General features: G+C 46.4%; 2 protein-coding genes across 8 annotated transcripts in view; both read right to left on the bottom strand.

Moving 5' to 3' along the window:
* Window positions 1-25,078, bottom strand: part of LOC144115535 (uncharacterized) — a 102,203-nt gene that overhangs the window by 55,104 nt on the left and 22,021 nt on the right. For 3 of the 6 annotated variants that reach the window (XR_013311446.1, XM_077649964.1, XM_077649965.1), the window contains exons 1-2: window positions 4,688-4,831; window positions 3,122-3,217 (exon numbers count right to left, since the gene is read on the bottom strand). The gene's annotated coding sequence lies outside the window, so the exon portion shown is untranslated. Of the gene's footprint in view, window positions 1-3,121; window positions 3,218-4,259; window positions 4,534-4,687 lie in introns of those variants that run through there. The other 3 variants (XR_013311445.1, XR_013311444.1, XR_013311443.1) reach the window with 3 other exon arrangements.
* Window positions 10,421-23,307, bottom strand: LOC144099517 (uncharacterized). 2 transcript variants are annotated; one of them, XM_077632889.1, is made up of 4 exons: window positions 23,126-23,307; window positions 22,877-23,024; window positions 21,750-21,983; window positions 10,421-10,867 (listed from the first exon to the last, which is right to left on the bottom strand). In XM_077632889.1, the coding sequence occupies exons 2-4, from the start codon at window positions 22,995-22,997 to the stop codon at window positions 10,824-10,826; spliced, it is 399 nt and encodes a 132-aa protein (XP_077489015.1). In that variant the 5' UTR covers window positions 22,998-23,024; window positions 23,126-23,307; the 3' UTR covers window positions 10,421-10,823. The 2 variants fall into 2 exon arrangements, with proteins under 2 accessions (XP_077489015.1, XP_077489007.1); XM_077632881.1 differs by lacking the exon at window positions 10,421-10,867 and adding an exon at window positions 18,864-19,200.

Genomic DNA, 25,078 nt, shown 5'->3' with positions numbered 1-25,078 from the left:
GGGGGAAAGGTATACAACTACGTGAAGGACTTTCTTTCAAACAGAACAGTTACTATCAGCCTAGGAGGGAAGGAAGAGAAAGGCATAAGGCTGGGCAACAAAGGTACTCCCCAAGGCTCGGTCCTATCACCGACACTCTTCAATATTGCAATGATTGGCTTACCACAGAAATTGACGCGTATAGAAGGGCTCAACCACACAATATACGCAGACGACCTCACCCTCTGGGTTACCAGAGGCAGTGACGCGCACATCGAAGGTACCCTCCAAAGAGCGATCGAGGAAATTGAGTCGTACCTAAAACAAGTAGGACTCAAATGTTCTGCCGAGAAATCTGAAGCGCTCTTCCTCGGCCCACAAAAGAGACAAACAAAGCCCCATGAACATGGGATAACGCTAACGGTAAACGGGGACAAAATACCATCAGTGGAGATGATTAGAGTACTGGGTCTTAGGATACAGACAAACGGTAAGAACACCGAAACGATACGAAAACTCGAATCGAGTGTAAGCCAGACGTGTAGGCTACTCAAAAGAATAGCAAATAAACACGCGGGAATGAAGGAGACGAACCTCTTAAGACTAGTTCAGTCATTTGTAATCAGCAGAATCACATACGTGGCACCATACCTACGGCTAGCCAAAGCAGAAAAAAAACAAGATTGAAATCCTAATTAGGAAGGGCGTCAAAACCGCTCTGGGCCTCCCCCCGTACACATCCACCCAGAAAATTCTGAACATGGGGATTTCAAACACCCTAGACGAGCTCATTGAGGCTACCAGAGTAGCGCAACAACAACGACTTCTACGCAGCCATTCGGGGCTAAAAATACTAGAAAAGCTAGGCTTCGAACCTCGAGCGCGGCTCAAACACACGGAGAATATCCCAACAGACATAAGGAACAAAATCAGAATCCCACCACTCCCAAGGAATATGCATCCGGTACACCATGAGGGTAGGCGAAAGGACAGAGCGAAAGCTCTGCAGAAAAAATTAGCCAATAGACAGGACGTGGTTTACACGGACGCGGCGGAATATGAAGGCAGAACGGGCTTCGTAGCCCTGGCGACCAGGGAGGGCGGAGACCGAGTCTCGTGCTGCAGCACCCAACAGAGTGATGCAACAGCGGCTGAGGAGGTAGCCATTGCGCTGGCTTTAACTCAACGGAATGTTAGGGTGATTATAACAGATTCCAAATCGGCTATCCGCAACTACAACGCAGGCAGGGTATCTGTCGAAGCAGTCAAAATTCTCACAGCCGGCCCGACACCGGCAGAACTTATTAACCTTGTTTGGACTCCGGCCCACGAGGGCCTCCGGGGAAACGAGACAGCGCACGCATTGGCCCGAGGACTCATACACCGGGACCCCAATGCGGTCTCGTCGAGTAGAGAGTCCCTTCAGACGAGCGAGGAGCTGAACACGTACCAAGATATTCTTAACCATTACAGATTAGGAAGACAGACATTACCTGGAGCATGCAAGGGCCTCAGCAAAAAGGAAGAGGTCATATGGAGAAAGTTACAGGCGGGAGTTTTTCCGAACCCACTCGCACTAAGCAGATGGCATCCGGCGATCCAAGACCCCAGGTGTAAACAGTGTAATGAAATAGCAGACATGATCCACATGGTGTGGACATGCCCTAGCCACAACGAACCAGACAGGAATATAGAGTCCTGGGAGGCTTTAATGGCCAGCCAGAAAGAAGAAGAACAAAAAGAAGTCATCCGTCTGGCCCTGGACACCGCTGAATCCCAAGGGATCCCAGCCTGCTGAAAGGGGAGGAAGATGACGGCGGTCAAGAGTCGTCTTTTTCGCCCTCTGATTCCTTGACGGGTGCAAATAAAGTTATTTCATCAGGAAACGAATCGAATCCGTTTTCGGATAGTGTTTGAATAATTGGCACGGAGTTTGAATAGGGCCTGCCATGGATAATTTTTCAAAGAATATTTCAAAACCTGGGGGCCATTCAGACAATCGGTCAGTGCGGGGAGCAGGGTTCAGCGCAGCGATGCGGTCCATTGATCTGGTGGCGTTCTTGATGCCCATACATACGGCCTTCAAGATAGGCGACGCTTGACTGTCGGAGAGATTGTGCAAACGTTGCCCTAATGCACCGTACTGAAGACCATACCCTCGTCCCTCTCATTAAGATTGGCGCTGTTTGTTTACTCTTGGCATCGCTAGCAAAAGTAACTTTCCTATTTCTTTGGCACAACTGTCACAAATTTAATGCACCGACTTCGTGGCACACGCGTCTTGGTGATCAGCATTGCTTTTGTAACGATATCTACACTATGTCACCTCTTCTACCCTTCAGCGTCGCAGCACTTGAGCTCCGTGGCAGCGCCGTTCGCCAAATGATTGGTCACGTGGGTTGATCACGTGGTTCAGTCGCTGGTAACGGGATGCGCAGCAGTTTCTGCGGCCGGCGGCGCCCAACAGCTGCAACAAACAGCTGCGCCCATGCGCCATGTCAAGTGGGACGTAGATTGAAAAGGAACGCCCAGAGAAACGAAGCGGCGAAAGACTTTCTTTTCATTTCGACTGAGCTTGTTCCACTAGGCCAGATGTAGCTATCACGTCACTCCTGGTTTCATCAGAGCTAAACCATAGCAATTTTTTTTGATAGATTATAAGTGAACGGGGAGTTCGTGAAATCGCGGTGCACATGCGCAGGACAACACGAGAGTCGTTATTTATCTGCGCATGGGCACTAGCGCTCCACTATTCCCTATCTCTCTACTCGATACAATCTTCCTATTCGAAAACACCCTAATGACGTAAGCGACGCCGCTAACGCTTGGCTGCTTTGCGTGAATATTCGGACTGTAAGTATATTCACACAAGTAGTGAACGATCGTACGGATATTAGATTCATATTCATTCCGGCATCAAATCTAGCCTATTTGTATTCGATTCTGTTCAGGAAGAGCACCGGGGCTAAGAAAAAAAACGCGGCGCGCGTACGCGCCGCGTTCGCATTGTTCATCGTGATTGTACTCTCCGCTAACTCCTAGTAATCCCAACTGCTGCAGACAAAATACCAAATAGCCGTGACGCTGTTGTCCACTCGCCCTTGGTACAAAGAAGAAAGCCGAGTGGCGTAAGCACACGTACTTGCTTCGGCCCTGCTCCATTTCACCGCTGCTTGAATTCCTCGTCGGGCAAAGTATTCCAGCCTCTGAATGTTTCGCCCGCAGTGCACCGGATCTGCTATGTTTATGACATATTTAGTGAAGATGAAGGAAATCAAAGGCAGCCCTTGACACAAAGATGACATCCCAATAGGCATTAAAGCTTCCTTCGACGTCTTGTGGACGTTCAAAAGAGTTTGAACCAACAAACACAAAACCTCCTTAAAATCTCAAAAAAAAAATACGCAACAGGATATACGGGCTCTCCACAGGAGGTGCTCATTTTTCCCGAACGCATCCAAAAAAATTCCCCACAACAAGCAGCGTCCAAAAACTTGTGCGTCCCAGGGAAAGCTCAAAAATGTTAATTCTCGATTTCTCGGCTCTAGTTCAATAAAATTTTTCCCCTTTTCAAGCAAGGTTAAGGCATCTGAGCGCAAATATGTGCCAAGTTTTAGGTAGACTACTTGCGTTACTGGTGCTGCAATACATCTGTCCAATTGTGTGAATGCATCAAGGTTCGGTCGTCTTGCACTTACCTGTTTACATGAAATGGGCTATCATTTTACATACAAAGAATGTATGAATTCAAAATGAAGCCCGATACTGCCCATATAACAGCAAATAGCAGCGTCATAAAGGTGTTATTTCAGTTCACTTGCTGTGCTCTTTTCATTTGAACCAGTACAAATAGCGGACGTATATATAAGCACCATTTAATAGTCAATGTACGTAGCTATACGACATCAGTATATAATGATGGCCACCTTTTTGTCTGCTCCTGAGAATTATAAAAATGAAGTAAGAAATGCATAATACAGGCTGAAAGTTGATACACATTCACCAAATATTCTAACGGCTACAAAAGCATATATGCACACGCAAAAGCAAACGCATCTATAAGAGACACTTGGGTGCCAAAAGAAAAGACGAGATGAGCGTACGCTGCAGATAGCCTGTTTCAGGTCACAGATTTTTTAAAAGTTCAAGCCTCCGGCTCGCTTAAAGACTCGTGCGAGCCTCGAAGCAAGCTTCAGTGACGTGTCACCAAAGGATAAAAAAATATTACTAATTTTAGTTCTACTACGCAAAACCTTAAAAAAATGCCTAATCCAACGTACCTTAATGAAGTTGCCTGAAGAAGCCCATGGATGAAATAGATGGCTGCAACAGCTCTGACCATGAATTCAACGCTGCCTTCTGTCCGCTTTTTCACAGCACAGCGAACGCTCAAACATGCGCGTTACTCCCCCGTAACGATCGTGTGATCCTGTGAGTTTCATTGTCTTTTGAAAAGTGTGAAGTTAATACTTTTTAGAGCCAGACAAGTTGATAGGGTTTTATCAGCGAAAATAAATAGTTCCTCCCCACTTAAGCGCGCCTGACACACCACAAAACCCCCTTGACCCCACCCCGCGATTGCATACCCTACAGAGCGCACGCCGACCACGTAGCCTTGATCTGCGGGAACAAACGAACGACACGCTGGCTGACACGTACAGGCGTTTGTTCTAAGGAAACGCTAAGGAAACGAGATCATCGGACTCACCAGCAACGTTACGAGTGAATGTTCGCCCACACTAGGGCAAGAGATACTCCGAAGCCGGACGGCATGAGATGAGGGTGCAAGTCTCCCTGTCACTTCCTCGCCCCGCTGGCGAAGAGCGGAGCCACGGCGACACGTACGCTCGCGCCAACGATCACAGCCAAAGAGCCTGCTGTACCATTACCCCTTGAACAGCTTTCAGGCCTGTGCGTCACGTGACGCGACGTCAACGACGTCACTGCACGCCGGCTGAGGGTCGCGAGCGATTGCCGCGCGCTCGCTTCGCGGGAACTGATACCACAGGCAGGCTCGTCGACCGCCAGGTCCGAGCTATTTATCAGGGCAAAGAAAAATAATTAAGATTACGGACAGAATTAGACATATTTGTTTATCACAGCAGAATATGTCTCTATACATAATTACAGATATTTACGACTACACATCGTTCGCGGCCAAAATACATGACAGACAGAAAACGATATTGCGCTGAAATGTAGACCAATGTTGCCTTTTATACTGCGTGCTATAAAATCGTAAACAACTGGCAGCCGAAACAAGTTGTTGCACCGATAAGAGATGCGCACAATTACAGTACCAATCTGTATATTAAAGTAGGCCCTATGGCACGGTACGAGTTTCAGATGAATGAGAGGAAGCAGAACATCGCACATTGAAATGCCAAGAGTTAGAAAACGAAAACCATACTCGCACCTTAACTGTAGGTGAGAAGAAAATATTATTTCATCCATTTTACATAGTAGTTGGCCGCCCTTCAATGGCATAAAACACAACATATTAATTTGTAGAGTCGAAGACATGCAACGAAACCAAAGTACATTAAACACACTTGTGACTAAACTGTGGACGAGGTTCTAATAAATAAGTGACACAAAGAACAACTTATTTCACTGCTGCAGGTACAGGAATGCACACGGAATCCACTGCACAAACTGCATTGCACAATAATACAGACACTAATACAATAATACAAAATAGACACTGCAACAATAGTACAATAATAGACACTGCCCAAAAAGAGCACATACAGACAAAAGGTGTGACGAATAAGTCATTCACCTACAACAGCAGGCACTGTCTTAGGTTCAGCTCAGTAAAAAACAACATTGCACTTAATTGCCACAATACTTGAAAATTTCAGATTAAAAACAAAGAACTGTGATTTAAACTCTGGGCTTGAAAGCATGCATGGTGCAAAGAAAAGAAGGCTCATTGCACTACAATAGGCAGAAGTTCGACAAAGAAATCACATGAGAAAACTGCAATAAAATACCTGCAGTGCAATTTAATGTAATTAAACGTGCGGTTTACAAGTTATTGAAAATTACTTTTCAAGACAGATTTGGGCTTTTCTGTTTTTGCCTTCTTTTCTTTTTTAATATGAAGTTCATCATTCCTTTGTTTGCATAAGCTGTTAAGCATTATGTTTGCTGCACAGTTTGCAACAAGTGTGACAAAGAGCTCGTAGGCATGCCTATTTTCGCGTGCATCTATGTCCTCAAGCCTCGGTAGAGAGTTCAGCGTCAGTTTCCGAACGACATTTCTTTGGTTGGGCCCATGGAGAAATGTGTGCAGGCACTTTGTGTCACAAGCTTTGTAACTACAAGCTCCGTGTACATGACTATTGTTATCACAAGGGCAGAGGGAAACTTGAGTCCACCTCGGTCCAGTTGTGCGATTAAGGAATGGGTGTCTTCCATTTCCGTCTCACTTCCAGTAACAACCAAGTGTCCGTGGCAACTTTCACACTCTAAAACTTTCATTGTAGCATGCGGCCACTTGCAGCCGTGCCTTTAGTTCTTCGAGTGACAAAAATTCGTCTCTCTCCTGCTCCGCTTCATATGACGCCAGTGATCATCTGACCGCACGGGCGCGTTGGGAAGCTTCTCGTCGGCTCCTCTCAGTATTAGGTGCTTCTCTCTTGCTGTTGTTTGGTGCTGAAAGGTACGAAGGGATATTGGGAAATACGGAAGGCACCGATCCACGGCGCAACCGCGGTACTGGCAATCGAACTGTAAGAACATTTCCTGTTCTTGGCTGCGTGTACGATGTCGTCGTCTCGATGCATGAAGCGTCGAAATGATCGGCCCAAACCTGCACAAACGTACAAACGTTTCGTAAAATCTCAAAATTCACTTATTAAAATATTCTAATGCTAGCCCCTTTGTCTATCAGCGTGTTTGAAGCAAAGAAATGTGGACACAATCAATCTATTTGGGCTTCTGAAGTATCACAATAAACATGCTGATTAAGCAAAAGTAACCAGGAGCACATAACAATAACATAAACATTTCTTACCTTAGTGTACGAAGTGGGCGCGAAGTCGTTCCTTGGAATGGCCCGTAACAACTTCTTGAAAGTGTCGTCCTCTCTTGGGAAAGAAAACATCTGTATCTTCCTGCCCGTATCGTAATTGCCGGTGCACCCCGGCACACAACGCTTGTTCGGCATTTTAGTATCCACTGCACATCGTATACGGAAACAAAATTTCCGCAATACAACGACGAGAGACGAAAAACGCGACCACGCTGCTGCAACCAACCGGCCCGTGCGACGCAGGAAGCGTGAAAGAAAGAACAGCAGGGACTAAAATCATGGCGCTGGCGATGCGGCTTCTGCAAGTGTCAACCTGCCGGATGTGGCGTCAAAATTTTGGGCGCAGGCCTGAAAGCTCTTCAGGAGCTAATGGCTGTACCCGCGGACACGCGCCGCTAGCAGTCTCTCCAGTTACGACGCCAGCGCCCTCTCCGGTTATTTAACTTACCCAGGGATAGTCACGTGGCTCGCCCCGCATCGACGCAAAGCTGTAGCTGCAGGGTGCATCGCGGGAAAGCCAAGAAAGGGGACAGCAGGGCAGTCCCCACAATGAACAAAAAAAAAATTGGCTCTGGTTTAGCACTAGTTAACCCTTGTTGAATTGCGAAAGCTTCGTTTCATCGGCACGTCGTCTACGCAGCGTCTCAATCCGACACTTTCGAGAACTCAAACCGGTCTTTTCCACAGTAGAGTCACTCCTGGACATGGCATGACTTCTAGCCGCACTTTCAATACGACGCTTCTCGAGTCGTGCGGCGCACTCTTGTGCCGTCTGTTAAGCGCGTTGTCTCATCCTCGCTTCGTTCTGTCGTTGCTGCGTCTCTTTCGCGCTCGCTATTCCGACTACAATACACTGAGGCGAAGCGCATACCACCCGCGAGGAGACACCTCCTCTGCCTCTACCCCAGCGGAGCCCATCTGGTGGAGCGAGCAACGAGGGTAGCGGCATCGTCGGCGGCGCCATCTGTTGGAGCACGGCTGCGGTGTTGCTAGGCAACAGCGGTTCAAGATCGTCCGTAGGAAACGGCATACGGTTGAAGTGCGCGACTAGCCGAAATGGCGCGCTGGCTGGCGTAGTAAAGCTTTCGCTTTAAAAGGTTGAAGAATATCTGTTACAAGGACGCATAATGCCGATAATAAAACAAATACTAACCACAGGGAGAATTTTGTGCAGACCAATAAAGAAATTAAGGAGAAGCAGCCTGGCCCCATTTTACGGTTGCTTCACAACCTATGAGGACAAACTTTAGAGAAATAGTTTGGTGAGATATGTGTTGATGCAGTGAGCACACCAAAATGCAAGTTGATACTTAAGAATGGGCAGATCTCCAGATATAGAAGGCGTGATCCTCGCCATTACCTTGAGAATTCACAACCATTGGCATTTTATATATAAAATTTCATGTCATAAAGAACAGATGGCAGTGTATACTCTATGCCACGAGAAGTACATGGCTCTATGCCAGGCGCACCGCACAGTGAAGCTACCATCAATCCTGCACTGTTATTTGTTCTGTAAACTGAAAGAAGGGTGCAGAAGTAGTGGGCCAAAACGCGCGACAATTGTTATGCAATAATTCAAGAACAGGTTTGAAAACCATACGCGCGACGCTTAAAGCGGAAACTTCCACTCATCAGTGTCCTCGTCAAACACAAGGTAGATTCAGTCATCATCAAAAAAAGTGTATTCCTCGGGCGTGACTTCAGAGTTGAAACGGGAGTTTTAGAGAACCAATGAATGCAACCATATAATTTAGCCTAACAAGAAACATGAGGTGACTTATTTCCGTGAATTGTTATCTACATATCAATTTCATAGTAAGAAAGGGAACTTCATAATTTGCTCTATGCTCACTCTTCATTGCAGTCTATATCTCGGAACTAGCGTCCAGTAGCTTGGCGCTGTCAAGGCAGTGGCATGTGTTTTTCGGCGATTCTCGTCTGTTGTAACTTTTTCTTGCCGCCCGAAATCTTAACAAAGCCATCTCATTAGCCACTAGCATTGCTTTGCGACCCTGCGAATACCCACCGTGTAAAGTTTCAGGGAAGTTGGCGGTTGTTTGCTGCTTCGAGCAAGCCTATAGCATTTTGGAGGAACTGACTTCCAGCTTAGTTTCAATGCACACTCGAAAGCTGTAAATGAAGACTCCTGTTACTGACAGTGCATTGCTAGCACTTGCCGCGTTAGCCCTGTGCGGACTTGTGGAGGGCGGGCGACGCTAGAATGCGGCAGCAGTGCTTTTACACAAGAGTATGGTCTGCGACATCGATCGCACTGAGTTAACTCAGCACATGCTTAGGCGCAAGTGTCAGTATTTGCGTTGAACAACGCTACACACTTTCCAATACATTTGACCGTGACTGCACCGACAAAATTTTAAGCCACTTTTCGACCAGTTTCAAGTAACAGCCTGTTATGCAGAAAAGTTGAGTTGCTTCCTAATCCGCACGAAAACGTCTGCAATCCGACACAGCAAACAAAATCCAATCTACTGCTTTGAATCAGTTTATTCCAGGACATCAATGCAACAATACAGCCAAGCTACTGTTTCAGGTTCGCCATCTCCGAGCTCATTTTTACAATGATGCAGATTAATGCCACATTTAAGCAGATCGGGGTCTCGTTGTTGCTGGCGTCCGCGGCCGTGGTGGGAAAAAAGCATGCACGCAAACACATATTGGCACACAAGCGCGCCCACAGACGTACATACATTCATGCACACATAGGAGCGTGCGCCTGCGAGCACACGCAAACTCGAGCACTCAGCACACGCGAGCGCGCGCACAAAACCGCGCAGATAACTAGCACCTCGCTCGGAGCCCGACGGTTGCACGTGCATATCCAGTGCCATGTAGAAACTATGTCGGCAAAAAAGCACTTAACGCCAAATATCCAGTGAAATGTTGTCTCCATGGCGGTATTGCCGCTGGTTTTCATTGCGAGCATCAGGGGGTGGCTCCGTCTATGATACGGGAACCGCCAATGAAGCAGCCAATTCGGATGCTTTCCTCATAAATTTCGACACAGCCGATTTTGCAGCGGGCGAAGATTTTTCTCACGATCAAGATAGAGTCGTATCTATGAAGTTTACTCAGGCTGACCCGATGGGGTCCCGCATACCAAGGCGAAGGTCATGCACGCTCCTGCCTGACCAAGGCGCCGAGTCAATTATAGCAAGTGCAGTGGATGTGTCCCAAGCGACCGCAAAAATGTTTTTATTTAACTTCACTTGTTGACATTACCTGCAAAACAACGGCTTCAAGCCAAAAAGCAGCAGCCAATTATTAATCACCTGTGTGAGCTGCGAGAGATTGGTGATCATTGGCGCGCATTGTATCATGATCTATTTATGTTAGACGCACGTCAGCGAACTCCTAAGAAGATAATCAAGATCACGTCCTGCACAAAAGATTTCTGCCGTTAATGAAAGAGTATAGTTCCGTATGCATTTTTTTATGCTCATCGGGTGGTTTCGCCTGTGCAAGTAACGCGTGGTGGATCTACACAGGGTGCTTTTCGCCGGGGGTATACGGTGCGAAGGATAGACCTCCTTACTGCATTTCCTTTCTTTATACCCGCTTATGTCTTGTGGAACCTAAATCTGTGAGAGCAATGGTAGCTTTATCTTGATTGAGAATATATGACGGGTTCGCAGAATGCGACCTCTAGTGATGTGAGGCATCAGGAGGCGAAGGTTCTTTGTTTGCACCGGCGGTGGCTCGAATCCCACTCGGGGCAATGCCATGGGAACTTTTTGTTCTTCAAGGATGCCATTCAGATGCCGAATATCAGAACGATTCGGACTCATGTCCAGTCTGGTTCCGCTGCAGTTTCAAGACGATGTTCACCTGCGTTTACACAGAATGGTAGATGCCTAATTGCATGCTTAATCTGTTCGGGCCTGCAATCTCTCTGAGATAAATTGTTAGTACACAGGTGCTACGAAAGTGTTCTTCTTTTCTCGAACAGACATATTAGGCTTCAGATATATACCAAGACTCAAGGTTCACTTTGATGGAAAGTTATGAGCTAATCCACGGTTCATCTGCCATAACGTTGAGGCTAACGGAAAATTGAGAGAATGTATTGTCTTGACGCAAAACATGCGGTCCAGTAGACTGTAAAGCAAGCTCTGGTGCAAAGATAATTTTCTAGAGGAAAGGTTTGCTTTCCAAATCATAAAACGACTCTAAAGTGGAATACTAAGTTGAACTACATTGATAAGCTAGCGTCGCATGTTAACAAATGTGCAATAGCTACCAAAAGCAGAGCATCCTCCTGAAACTGCGGCTGGCCAAGACTGGCTCCCTGCCGGCCACTATTGGTTGATCGCTTTCTCCTACATTGTTGTTTCTATGGCAATGGGAAAGTACCATCGTGAAACCGGCCGCCCCTTAATGACAATGAGCTTTTAGAAGTTTTTGTTCCAACGCGTGCGGAGGGGGGAAGGTAAGCGGATGAGCAAGCACGTCCCTAGAGGCTACCTCTCAGGCAATCTAAGCCGCATCATCCGCTGCACAGAACTACGACATCGCCTGAGTGAATTACGGCACTATAAACACGCGTCTTTTTTTTTAAAGAGCCCATTAGCCTGTACAAGAGGGCTCTAAGCAACTGATCAATGGAAAATATTACGTTCGCTTCCCTGACTCAGAAACAGCTGCATTTTACCACTAATTCGTATTTAAAGCCAGGAACAATTATTTAATGAAAATGTGTTCTTCATCGCTTTAAGACACTGATAAGGTCCTGTGAAGAAATTGCAATATCTATAAATGAATTTTTAAAATTATATAGTCCTTGGTAAGCACAGCCCAAAGAACGAGATAAGCGTGACAACAAAAAAAAACGAAATCAACACTAAACCCTGGTTAAATTCACTAATCTACCAAAAAATAAGCACAAACCAACATACGTCAGCAGCGGTGCTAGCAGCCGCGAAATTTATTCCTGTTTTCAACTCCAGGAGAAGGAAATATTCTCGCCTGCGGTGAACCGACAAGCACGGCGTACGCTTTTTGCACCTCGCTGCACGATTACAAATAAACTCAGGTTGTTTAAGAATCGACGCACACACCAGAAGACGCACTCGGATGGTGCATATACATAAGAGCTTTCAGAACTACGGGATTTCCCGAATGCGCTTTCGCGCCCCACTCATAAATAATAGGTGAGACAACGGGTGGTACAAACAGGCGGACGCCGATAGGCTGGAGTTTTTTTCCCGACACGTTATTTTAGTTCACGATCATAAATTCCCTGGCAATGGAAGTTCTTGTATCTGCACTAGGGAATTAGGTTGCAAAGGGGAAGATTATTGGGCCAGTTGGTTCAAGATCATAGCAATGGAACAGCGCGAAAAAAATAGCTGTGGTTTAGCTCTGGTTAAGCGTGAAGTGACGCGATACCTACAGCTGGAAGAGTAGAATTCGGTCACGTGACCAATTACGTGACGAACCACGTGATCAGCCACAGCACCGCGCCGTCAGCAGCTGCTCCGCAGCACGTCATCAAACACGTGACAGCGTGGCGGCGCCGCCACAGGGTGGCGGCACCACCACGCTGAAGGCTCAAAATGCTGCCGTAATGTAGCTATCGCTACAAGACGCGACAGACAGGCAAGAAGTAAGAGACGCTGTGTCTGTCACTTTTTGTATCCTTGTCCCGTTTTGTAGCGCCGTTTCATTGATATGAGGAATTAGGCTTTACAACAGGGCATGTTCTCACTTCTGTTCTGGAGTTCGATAGCCAGTGACTCATACGAACGATGAACCGGCTGGGCTAGATGCGAAAACTCGCTGTGCAATGTTTCTCGCTGAAAACAGCAACGAAAGCGCATCTTAAGACGCAGAGTAGACTAATTAATCGATCGGGGAAAACACTGTGGTTACAAGTCCCGCTAAACGAGGCACAAAACGATGCAGAAAACTGCGTCCCTTATTTCCAATGACGCAGAAGTAGGTCTATACCAAGTCGCCCCACTCGCTTGCTGTGCGTTTTAAGTCACCGAAGCCACCAACCTGTTAATGGTCAGCCACGGTAGATTAGTGGCTATGGTGTTCGGCTGCTGGACCGAAAAACGCTGCGGTCTCATTTCAATGCAGGCGAAAAGTTAGAGGCCAGAGCACAGCGCGATGTCAGTGCACACTGAAAAACCCCAGCGGTCAAAGTTATCCGGCGCCCTCCACTACGGCGTCTCTCATAGCCTGAGCCGCTTTGGAACTTCAAAAATTAGAATTTTACACATGAGCACATGACAATGATTAAATACTCATAAAAGTGACCACGCCTGTGGATTACTCCTGAATGCTGAAAATCATCAAAGAAGAGAACTTTGGCGCATCCTGCAAAATGCGATCGAGCCGGAGATCAGGCTTGACTTTCTCGCTGTGGTCGGCCGGAGAAACAGAGCGCTACAACATTTTAAAAATAACTTTGATATAAAGAAATTTACTGGCGATTTGAATGCGGGAAGATTTCGGGAATCTAATTTGCGATTTTTGCAAGAACGCGACTATTTTTCGTTGAGAAAAACTTAGCGAGCACTACAGAGAATGCACTGGATAAATCCGAAAGCATTAGTGATTTTCGCGGCGTTGGTGGCTCCTTGTCCATATGGCGTCATGTGGAATGTTATATAACTATTTAAAAACCTGCATATCATCTTGCGTCTCAGACACCGACATTCAGGGCTCCGCTTTTTGCGTTACTCTAAGTAATTGTATGTGCGACGTCATCACACGTAATAGATGACGTTAAAACTAACGACGTCACAAAATAGCTTCATTAATTACCATTCATATTTACCACCACTACCTACCTTCGTTAATACTTGCAGTTATTAGAGTAATTTATAAACATTGTAATTCATGCTGCCAATTATGACGTCTAAATATGGATACTAATTAATGACTAGTGTTAACATCTAATTACTAATAAAAGGCTCGGCATTGTTTAAGCACTGAGTTTATGGTCTTCACCGCACCACTCTTGCTTCCACGTTTTGAGAACACAATTTGCGGACACTACCTGTGTCGACATAGCTTAGTGATGCTTTCGCATTAATAAATGTTGGCAGCGTTCGCGAGGAATACTCAATCCGTGTTTCTACTTTCATTATTTCCCTTTAGTGTCCCCTTAAGCAGAGGCAGACGTATTTATCTAAATGTGGAAACACACGTTAACGTCAAGTGAGTTGTTTAAACACTGAGTTTATGGTCTTCACCGCACCACTCTTGCTTCCACGTTTTGAGAACACAATTTGCGGACACTACCAGTGTCGACATAGCTTAGTGATGCTTTCGCATTAATAAATGTTGGCAGCGTTCGCGAGGAATACTCAATCCGTGTTTCTAATTTCAATATTTCCCTTTAGTATCCCCTTAAGCAGAGGCAGACGTATTTATCTAAATGTAGAAACACACGTAAACGTCAAGTTAGTATGGTCACAAGGTGAGTGCGTCAGAAATTACATTCCTGCAGCAAGAAGGTGAACGTACCGGGGACGCAGGTGGCTGTGGAGATAGTTGATACGCGGTTAATATCTTTGCCGCGGCTAATAAACAGTCAAAATTTAGGAAGCTGACAAAATTTTTTCGAAGTGACTATGGACGACATAAGTCATCCTGTATTGCTTCATTTTCATCAGTTTGGTTGCGTAATGGATTGCTCTACCAAGCAACGTCCTACGACAAGCACATTGCCGAGGAAGGAAGCTTCTTCGCAAAGATAGCACCAGCTGAACTTAGCGCTTATAGCACTTCCTTTGCTTGTAAATGGACTAGAAATTTCTATAGGTTTTAAGGGAGCAGTGATGTTTGGTATAAGGCGGTATTCATTCATAAAATTTTGTTAGAGCGCAGAATCAAACACAAGGGTAGTTGAAGGACACAAAGAGCTCACGATGCAATACTTATGTTTCTACAGTGTGCACATGAAGAGGCTGTAACTAACAAATCCTAGGTGCTGTTCTGGCATCCAGGTATCTGTGTCTAAGCCGGCGTGTCCAGGTGCAAAGACCAATCGGTGCGCTTTGGTGGTGTGTGTGTGTGTTGACGAATGTGTTCAAAGAATTTGAAGTCCACCGGGAATTCTGTGAGCAAAGTTGCCCAAATTTAAATGCAAAATGCAAATTTTCAGCCCTGACGTTCAACAGTCTAGATGTACATGCTTGAAACTGCGTTGCATAAATTCATATAATGAGTGTATATTGGCCTTACGCTGTTATGACATCTATTAAAACACCAGCAGATACAATAACCGAATATGGAAGTAACGATCACGCGGGTAGCAATGGTAATTGTTGATATGCGACTAACTGCTGGAAAGAGAAAAATACGCATCTAAACTGTGAGTAGCTCTCGAAAAACCACCATTTTGTTGCAATTAATTTCACCGGCATTGTTTATTAGCACCGGCGCGCCAACGACTAATGCACGAGCGCCATGAAGAGCAACGAAGCGTCATGGAATGAATTTGAATGGGAGCGAAACAAATTTCTAAAGAACTCGCGAGTTTTATGCAGTATACCTTAGCAATTAGCGCCTAATCGCCCAGAAATATGTAGGCAATACTAATGTAGGTGACAACGTGTATCACGTTCTGGTTTGTATCCACATGGTTGCGTGCAGTCCGATAAGCTATATAGATTATTAAATTTGATAATCTAGCATCAATTTACTGCGCACAGTGTGTCGTTTTAGGTAAGCTTTTTCTTGATGTTCTGCGAATGTTTTTTAATGAACGGGATATCCTTCGACAGCCGACTTTATACATACAGTGAGAAAGTAAATATCACGTCAGTTTTCAATAACGTTAGATGATTTTCTAAGCTTCAATTAAAGTCCTGAAGGACAAGGAACTTTCGGGACAACAGCAAGAAATTAGGTAAAGAGGGTGAGAAAGAAGCGAACGGGAGCAACTTAGCGACTTGTTCTCTCAATCACTCGAGCTGACCCAGACAGACAGTGCTGTGAACTTATAGGGGCGCATGGAAAAGAGGTTGGTAGCGCTTTGCGTCAAAGCTAACGCCCATCACTTCGACTCTTGGGTTCTGATAACAACCAGGTCCGACATCATGGTTACAGGAACCATAACCAAGGCGGCCGCGACTGGGTGCGGCCGCGACCGAGCCTATCAGGTCCGGCGCAACCGCTAGAGTCCACTGTGAAAGAAAATGCTGTGGCCCTTGCGGCATCTTGTTAGCAGCATCAACATAGAGACCTGTTCTTCGCATTAACCATCTACGTGAACTTGCAAAACTTCTTGAGGCAGTTGCGATTCTTACAAGTAGCCGAAAGTGTGCCCAGCTGGGCACACGTTCTCTAGAGCTCTAGAGCTCCTTGCTCAGCTAGAGGGGCACTCACCTTGCTTACCGAGTGATATAAGTGAAATAGCTGGTTCTCTCATGGTTTTCAGCAATTTATATTGGCCTTTTTTTTACTCTCGCGCTGTGTTCAGGCTTCTAGCGATCCCGTCTTACCGCTCTCGTGTCTTGCTGTCTGCCATCTGTCGTCACGAACAAGATAATTTTATTGCTGAGTGCGTGCATGCCTGTCAGTGCCGACACCGATCAGGTGCTGTCAGAGCGTACAGATAAAACAATCATTATATAGAGCGGGACGAGGGGACACGGTAGTCGCTCGAGCATTTCACTGTATGCGCACCGTCCACACCATGCAGAAGGCTTCGCATGAGAGGCACAGACGAAGTTTTCATGTCGCTTCTAATTCAGAAATTATTTACAAGGAGGAAGGCTGTGGGGCGCATTGTTCCTTGAGCCTAAAGGGCAGAAATAAAAATAAAACAATCTCTGTCACTGAGATGCATTTGCAGTCAAATTGAAGATGCATCGTTGAGAACATATTGCAACGCATCTTTGTCCAGCACGATTTTGCGTCTGATTCCATTTCTCACATTGAAATGAGCAACCTCAAAACCGAAGCCTCCTTACCCTCACGAAACACACTTAGTATTTTTACAGATGGTTATAAAATCGCAGAACCAGTAGCGCTCGAATTCTCCTATTAAAACAATGATAATAAAATTCAAATTTGAAAACTGCGTCTGCGATATGCAAATTTTGGAAGTAAATATCAACGTATTGCTCATTATGCAACTCATGTGGGAGACATAATTTCGCTCATGAGGTGCGGTAAAGCTACTCCAATGGACCAATACTCGATCGCTTCAGATTACATGCTACAGAACTATATATATAAAATTTCGTCGCGTTAGTTTACTCGTGAATGAGCTGCACGAGAACTCCCAGAGCAGCGTGCAGGGTGTCACGTTGTTGCGTGCAATTCTGCCGAGGTTTGTCGAATCTCAGGAGACGAGTGCGCTTGCATGATCTTGTGGCTCCGGTTAAGGGTCATGATGGATTGTCTGATAACTAGTGCTCTGTCCAATTCACACAGAGCTCTAGCAATGCAAACCTTTGGACTAGCTAGTGCAGATCTAAAATTTTGTTAGAAAACAGCGCAAACTTCACGAAGCACGAGAGAAAAAGTTTACAGCGCGGTCATGAAGCTTGACGGGATGAAGCGGTGGTAGCAGTTGGATTAAGCCTCGATGAGTGTTTTATGCTTTCGCTTTTTTACTAGAGGCGTCACAGGCACGATATTTTTCTATGGTGTAGATCTGCGAATATGGGTGGCACTTATGGAAGGTGGAGGCGGGGAAGGCCTGAGGGTGGCGGTTGAGGGAGGGGGGAGGGGGGCTGTCTTAACTTGGGAGGTGAAGTGGAGAGGTGGCTGGTTCCTCTGGTGGGCAAAAGGATTTCAAGCTGCGTCTTTGAAATTAATTTCGCCGTCTTTTTTTTTCATTTTCTGTCGAGTGGTCTTCTAATGGGTGCTGGCACTGTGCAGAGTGGAGGTAGGTGACTTCGTTGTGAGTGGCACTTCAGGAGGGCGAATTCTTTACGTATCGACGCTTCGAACAGACAGCACTGGCATTTTTCACGAAGTGCCTCTGTTACTTCTATCGCACTAAATGAAAAGGCACGCGCACTTTGTTTTCTTCCTATTTCTTCTTTCGTGCAGTCTGGGCCGCTTCCATTACCCAGAAGCACTGCTCACCACCCACAACCCCACTGCACACCCTCGGTGAGCGCCTGCACACCTTCGATCCACGCCACCGCCAGCACCTTCAAGTTCCAGAGGCGCCATCCGCCATGAACTCACAAAACTCTTTCCTCCGCATTTTCCACGAAACCTCCACACTCTAGAAGCCCATGCAGCAGCAGAACGAAAAACCGTCCGCGAAATCAGATTTATAGACGCTGTGGGAAAGCCATTTTTCTTCCAGATGCACCGCCTCCTTTTCCCCACTTCCATTTTCTACAAGTGCCACCCACCTGCACCCACCTTCACCCTAAGTTTATCGCGTGAGTGAAGCCTCGGCTTAGATTAAAAGAATCTTAGTAAACATCGAAGGTATATCCAAATGCTACTGCAGCTTTCTCACATCAGATTTCAATATCGTGTAGTCATTTTTTAAACATTTGTTTAGCTAGACGCACCCTTGAAAATTCTGTTCTTCCATGATACGTTAGAATAGACCTCGCGGCAGTATTCTTAGCATTTTAAGATTATTGGGAACCTAATAAAAAATATGTTGTGTGAGCTGCTTCTAGATGGCGTTGATAAAAATGCCATCTGACCTCTTTCCGAACACAAATTCCTTTCCTAATCTTAATTCAGTCGGATAGCTGCCTAAATAATTCACCACAGCACTGCAATTTACCTGCAAATACATATATTTCAAAAAAACAGGCGCGTTTGCTTTAATTTGTGACTGAAATGTGAAGAGGAGTACCTTAACATCCGTCGAAGGTCATGTGGTGATTAATTTTACAAAGCGCCATTGTGCGCAGGCCGTGACATGTTTCAGGGCAGGTATTGGAAGATGTTTAAATCCATTATGCGGCATCACCTTTGCGGTCTATTAGGTCGCCTGCTTAACAAGTGGCAGTTGGCCCGTGCATGGTACCGCCATCAGCAACAGCCAGAACGTGGGCTCATCCGACAGCCCACTGTACCACGCCCCTTCGCGTCTGAATTTGCACAGCGCAGTTGTCCCAGTGAGGGACGGAAACGCGACGAGAGGCCCACCGATGATGATATCTTCCTGCAAGGTGCCGCGGCGGCCACACGAGGCGGACGCGGACGAACTGCGGCTGCTGCTAAGAGAAAAAAAGTATTGATCACTATTCATTTCGACAATAAAAAAGCAACAAAACGCTGCCAGACTCGGCTACCCATGTAAGGAAGAGGACTAGCACAGCAAGGCCATCCATTAGGTCGCGTTAAATTCACTGTATTTGAGCTTGGTACCTGCGCTGCTGGAAACGATAGCATTCATTCAAGTAAGTCAACTTAACGTCATGGTAACCACCATCACCACCCTATTTGCGTCATCGGAAGACCAAGGGCTTTTTCAACTGATGTCACCCATCCCTCGCTTTACAGCGGATGGCAGGCTGCAGCGTCGCAAATTGTGCAGCGTCGACACTATACGCCAACTGACAACCTCGTTCTTCTATTAGTACTCATTCTGCCACTCTCACAGACCACTGGTTATGAATACTGCGGTTATGGAAGGCGGCAAATTACATCTCTTGCATGTGTCAATTTCCACTTTGGAACTCATAGGTGCGGTCTTCGATAACCTGCGATCGCAGTGGCGGCCATGCTCAACATCTAAACGCAAAGATATATCTTTGAGGGGACACTAAATCTCCGCCTTAAAGGTATGACGAGATTGCGTAATTGTTCAATTCCCATATATAAAGAAGGTCATTCTTAGCTTTACATTCAGAGATTCCTGGGAGTCATCGGACTCCTTCTGGAGCAGTGGTGGTGCGTTTAATCGATGCACCACTGCCCAAGCTGCGATGGCCGGTGCTCAAAGCAGTATACCTTGTCCTGCCCAGAATTCCCGTCCCGGGGTGGTGGTCATGCTCGGTTCAGAGATTGTGATCATGATGCGATTTTCTCTCACGACACCGACTCCCACTACGTCGTGGCAAGATTTTCTGGAGAACGCCGCCTTTAACGATACCGCGCAAGAAATCGTTGGACAGTAGCGTGGCTTTTTGGGCTTGTTGGTACATAGTTCCAATACACTGTAGCGCAGCAAAAGACGAGGACACAAGAGACGCTCGTGGTGTTCGTCTCTCGTCTCTTGTGTCCTCGTCTTTTGCTGCGCTACAGTGTATTGAAATCGTTGGAGCTAACAATGTTTGAAATTCTAGGCAACTCTTCCGCCTTCAAGTTTTCGCATCTGAAAATTGTATGTGAGAAACTACGAGAGGTACGTCGGAGCGACCTGTGAAGGTTGACTGTACCACAAGACCGACATTATGTACGTGATATTGTTCAATGATTAGATGGTTAATGAACTAGAATAACTAATGAACTTTTTTAAGCGACTCAAGCTATGACAAACGCTGTGGTAAAGGGTAAGGAAATTTAGACTACCTAGGGTTCTCTCCCGTGCATTCACATCGCACGGTACACGGGCCTGAAGAATTTTGCCTCCATCGAAACTAAACAACTTCGGCCGGGATCGAACCAGCGTCTTTCGCAACAGCAGACGAACGCCATAACCACAGCACCACCTCGGCGGCTCTAATCGGCAATGTGATTCGAAATATCAGACGTCGAAAATGCGCCTTTCAAAGCTTATTACGTTGGCTTTCTCGCATTTTGGTATTTCTAAAATCAAATCCGCTCGTGACATTGTCGCCAAAACGATGTTAACATCTTGTACATCACCAAGTACAGAACTTTCGTCTATAGTTGACGCATAGTAAATGCAAACGACGCAATATTAATATTCAATGAGCGAAAGCCAACTCAAGAAGCTTTCAGATGCATATATTTGACGTTAGATATTTCGAACCACATTCACGATTAAAAAATTTAAAACAGGGCTCACTTTTCAAGTTGACGGCAATCAACTGCGCAGTATAACCGTGCCCCATAGTTCATCAGGTACCGGAAGGTATTTGTATAAATATGGAAGCCTAGAAGGTACATAATTTCTGCCTTCCTGTACAAGCAACGTGCACAGAGGAATCTATGTATCTCTCGCAGTATTTTAAAAAATATGCGCACGTTAACCTAATCACCGTGTACGCTGAGTTTTTCAGAGATCCCGTAAACCTGTGCGACGGCTGACTCACCAAGCCTGGCAATGTGCTCCGGGCTGCAAACAGGTGTCATCGTCCTGCTAGCCGTACTCCGGCTTTAAAGGCAGCAAGCGTTTGGCAGATTACCGGATCCGTGAAGGCCAAATACGACTAACATTTCTGCTATGCTTCTCAGACTCTCTAATAGCCAATAAGAACCAATGGGAGCAGTGCCACGGCACATTTTTTTCCCTAAACCATAGTAGTTGCCATGGGTCCCCTCCCTTATCTCCTAACTTTCTTCAACAGGCTAACGGTAAATGCAACGATCATCTACACAGGGGTACCCGCTTTCTTGAAGCATTGTAGTCGAAGAAAAACGCTCTAGTTACATCAGCGGGAAAGACATGCAAGCGAGCCTGTGGAAGAAGGTTAAGCCATTCCGAGTTTAAGCCCACAGCGCCAAGAATTTCATGCAAGTTATAGAAATAATTTAAGGCGTTTCAACAGGTGAGGTGCTCCCCAAATTCATTTCCAGAGCGAAATCTTGAAAAACCCGTACTTGTCACTGTGTATTAGTTATTGCAATCACTCACTCGGCTTCCGCACCCTCCGGCGGCCGCTTCGTGCAATTGGGTGATCGTTGGTTGCCGTGAAAGATGACAGCGATTCTTTGCGCAAGGCCTTGCCCAGGACGTCTTCTTGAAATATGTCACCGCAGTCGGCGTCTGCAGCTCGCATCAGTTCCTCTTTGAAGCGCACGAACAGCGACTCGAGGACCAACTGCTCGCGAAGGTACCGGACCAAGGCGGCGGTAGCCACAGAGTCACCTGCGGAGGTTAATATATTGCCGATGCTATTTTCTAGGCTCCTTCGTGTCTGAAAAAGCGTGCACATTATTCTCACTTTCGTGAGGCGGTCCAGGTGCGTAGGGTAGATTTTCGCACAGAATAATTCAATTGCAGGGTGCACAGAAACAATATGCCTCATACTGCAGTAGGTAGGCCAAAATGCAATGCATTCCCGCTCTTTAGTCTCATATTCCTAACGACCCTGTTTGCACAGAAAATCCGCGATGAAAAATGCTGCAGCAGTAACATAATATTGTTCATGCATAGGGGGAATAGACTAATAAGAAAACAACTGTGCCACTAGCATCGTCAATGCGCCAACGTGAGTTGTGAGTTATGATGAAATGCGTGGTGCTCTAATACAAGTGATATTATATCTGCTGTAATCTGTCGGAAAGCCTTGGAAAGTATTCATTCCGCATAAAATTCTTTCGATTATTTATATAAGAATTACGCAGTTGAGGCAGTCTTAAAGTCAGTACATTTGAACCCTGACTGCTAGCAATGCAAACAACACTCGACAGCAGTGATATTTTGTTCCTGCACCGCCACTTAAGAAACACACATGCAACCAGTGCCACCAGGGAAAGTAACAGCTTCACACGGCTATGATCACATTGAGTCTGAAGCTAATAGTTTCCCATTTACTGTACGTCACAGTTGTCAAGGGAAATCCACAAACAACTTTGCCTTTAGCACAAGTTAGCATATATGGCTTACTTCACAGAGCAAGAGAATTGGTCTTATTCAAAGACTCTGGTGGAGTTAAACACAGTGCTAGGCCCCTTATAGCAATGTCAGCGATAATTCATTGTAGCGTTTGTGTTACGAGCGTCGTAAACAAGGACCTGTTGATGGAAAGGCGTGCTTACTGCTCGTGCCCTCCCCGAAAAGGGCGCGCCAGACGAGGAAGGCGATCGAAGGCCGCAGGTCGGCTATGCAAGCCGCGTTGCGGTTGAAAATCCCAGGGCACGCGTGCCTGGAGAAAAGCATCGCCACCGGCTAAGCTCTGTCGATTTCCTGCGCAAAAGGAGGCGTAAATAGCATTGCTCTCTCACCATGGGTTCCCGTTGCGAGAAACATCGTCGTCTACGTGTGGTCCGTACTTAAGGCGTTTATACCTTGCGCAGGCTTCTGTCTGCAGACTCGAAGCGTCTGGCGTGGTCCAGGCACTACACCCGTCTGTGCTCGTTAAGTTCAGTATGACTAATCGCCGAATTCGCAAAGGGGCTTTCAAATCGACTTCCAACCGGATCTCGAGTAAGGACAGGTTGAGAGAACGTTCTAGGCGAGCTTCTAGGACCAATGCGCCAGCTGCGCACGTGCGTTCTTCTTTTTCACTCTACATTTTTTCTCAAGAAATCATCTGAAAGCACGCATGAGTTCCCAACGAAATCAAAATCTGTATAGCAGAGAATGTCTCAGAAGACTTAGATATCAATTCACATATATGTAATGTGACAGTGGAAGATTTTGTGGCTGCGGAAAAAAATCATTTCTTGCTCCGTCATATGCAGCGCCTAAGCGGAAACAGCTTCCTATAGACTAAATTCTGATGTGGAAACAATGGGTTCCTAATTTCAGTAAAGAAATGTGTAGCCTTTCAATTTCTTGCCCACCTGTTTGAGCTCCATCTGTTCATAAGACTCTTTGCTTACATCAAATAGTTCTTGGGCAGTTTTAAACCCGATTGGAAAAGAAGGAAAAAGAAGAGAAATCCCACAGCGCTTCCATCCTTCTGTGTAGGTATGTGTGACTAGAACAGTCGTGGAAACCTTCAACAATGCCCTCGGGTACTGTCACCCTAGTAAGCCACGCTGCATCATCCTATCGACACATAAATTGCATTCGCGGGAGTGCTGTTCCACCTTTCCAGACGTCCCCTCTGGCTTTGGCCCACCTGGCCAGCATCCTCTTTGTGAAGTCACACCGGTCATAGCTTTACAAGAGAATGTGCAGCTCAATACCATTTATGAGCTGGTGCAGCAGCGCCGTGAAGCGTGCAGCCTTAAGACCAGTATATCGCACTCCATGCATGCACTGAGGACTTATGCAAAGTCACACTAAATTCTTCAGCCGCCAACGCTAGTTCTTCCCCCGTAGAAGTTTGTACAGCTCAGCGACAACAAGCCAACTAATAATTGCCGGCCAACATCTGCTAATTCGGCATCATTGCTTGACTGCCTGATGGATCCATTGTTGTCTACGTAGACGCAAGCATACAAGACTGCAAAGCAACAACAGGTATCTACTGTCCGTGCAGACATGCCCTGAATCAAACCTCTTGGTTTCAGCTTACGGAACCCCTTTCGTCCTTTTGTGCTGAGATCGTTGCAGTTCAGGAAGCCCTCTGCTCCGTGGCCGACATAACTGTGCTCCCTGCGGCCCGCATTGTCATCCGCACTGACGCCCTTCAAGTTTTCCGGTTGCTACGACGTGTTAGCCGCTGTCCAACGATATGTCAGGACATCCACCGGCTTGCGGCACGCATCCCGCATCCAGTACGTATTGAGTGCATCCCACGCTATCTGCTGACCCATAAAAACCAGGCGTATTTAACGACCCGCCATGCGAATACAAACTCATCACCACCTCGGCTCGTTCATTTGGTCTATTTTACCCTCCTTTCACCAAGAAAGGAACTCCTCCGGCGCCGCACACGTGCTCTCATCCCTCCGTTTGCAATAATCCTCCCCCGCGGTCTTACCCGTGCAGAGGAGGTTGCGCTTAGGAGGATCCGGGTCGGTGTTGCCCTCACACCTGCCGTCACTCGGAAGTGGCCGCTGTACCGTGATGTGTTTCCTCGACCAGGTGTCCGATATGTAAACACGAGGACATTGAAGCCGACATACATCACGTACTGTGGGACTGCCGAGCTCACAAGCCTACAAGACCTGCTACTTGATGGTAGCAGGTCTTTCACCAAGCAACCCTGCTTCATACATTGCCTGAACGCAGGGACCGTACCATCGTTCTCTACTGGACTTCATCAATTCCGCTAACCTTTTTACATTCATTTAATCTCTACTACCTCATTCATCACACCTTCACCCATTACTGATGCCCTGGGGCAA

Source organism: Amblyomma americanum, chromosome 1 (genome assembly GCF_052857255.1).
Source record: "Amblyomma americanum isolate KBUSLIRL-KWMA chromosome 1, ASM5285725v1, whole genome shotgun sequence".
Classification (NCBI taxonomy): domain Eukaryota; kingdom Metazoa; phylum Arthropoda; class Arachnida; order Ixodida; family Ixodidae; genus Amblyomma; species Amblyomma americanum.
This window is presented reverse-complemented; position numbering and strand designations above follow the sequence as displayed.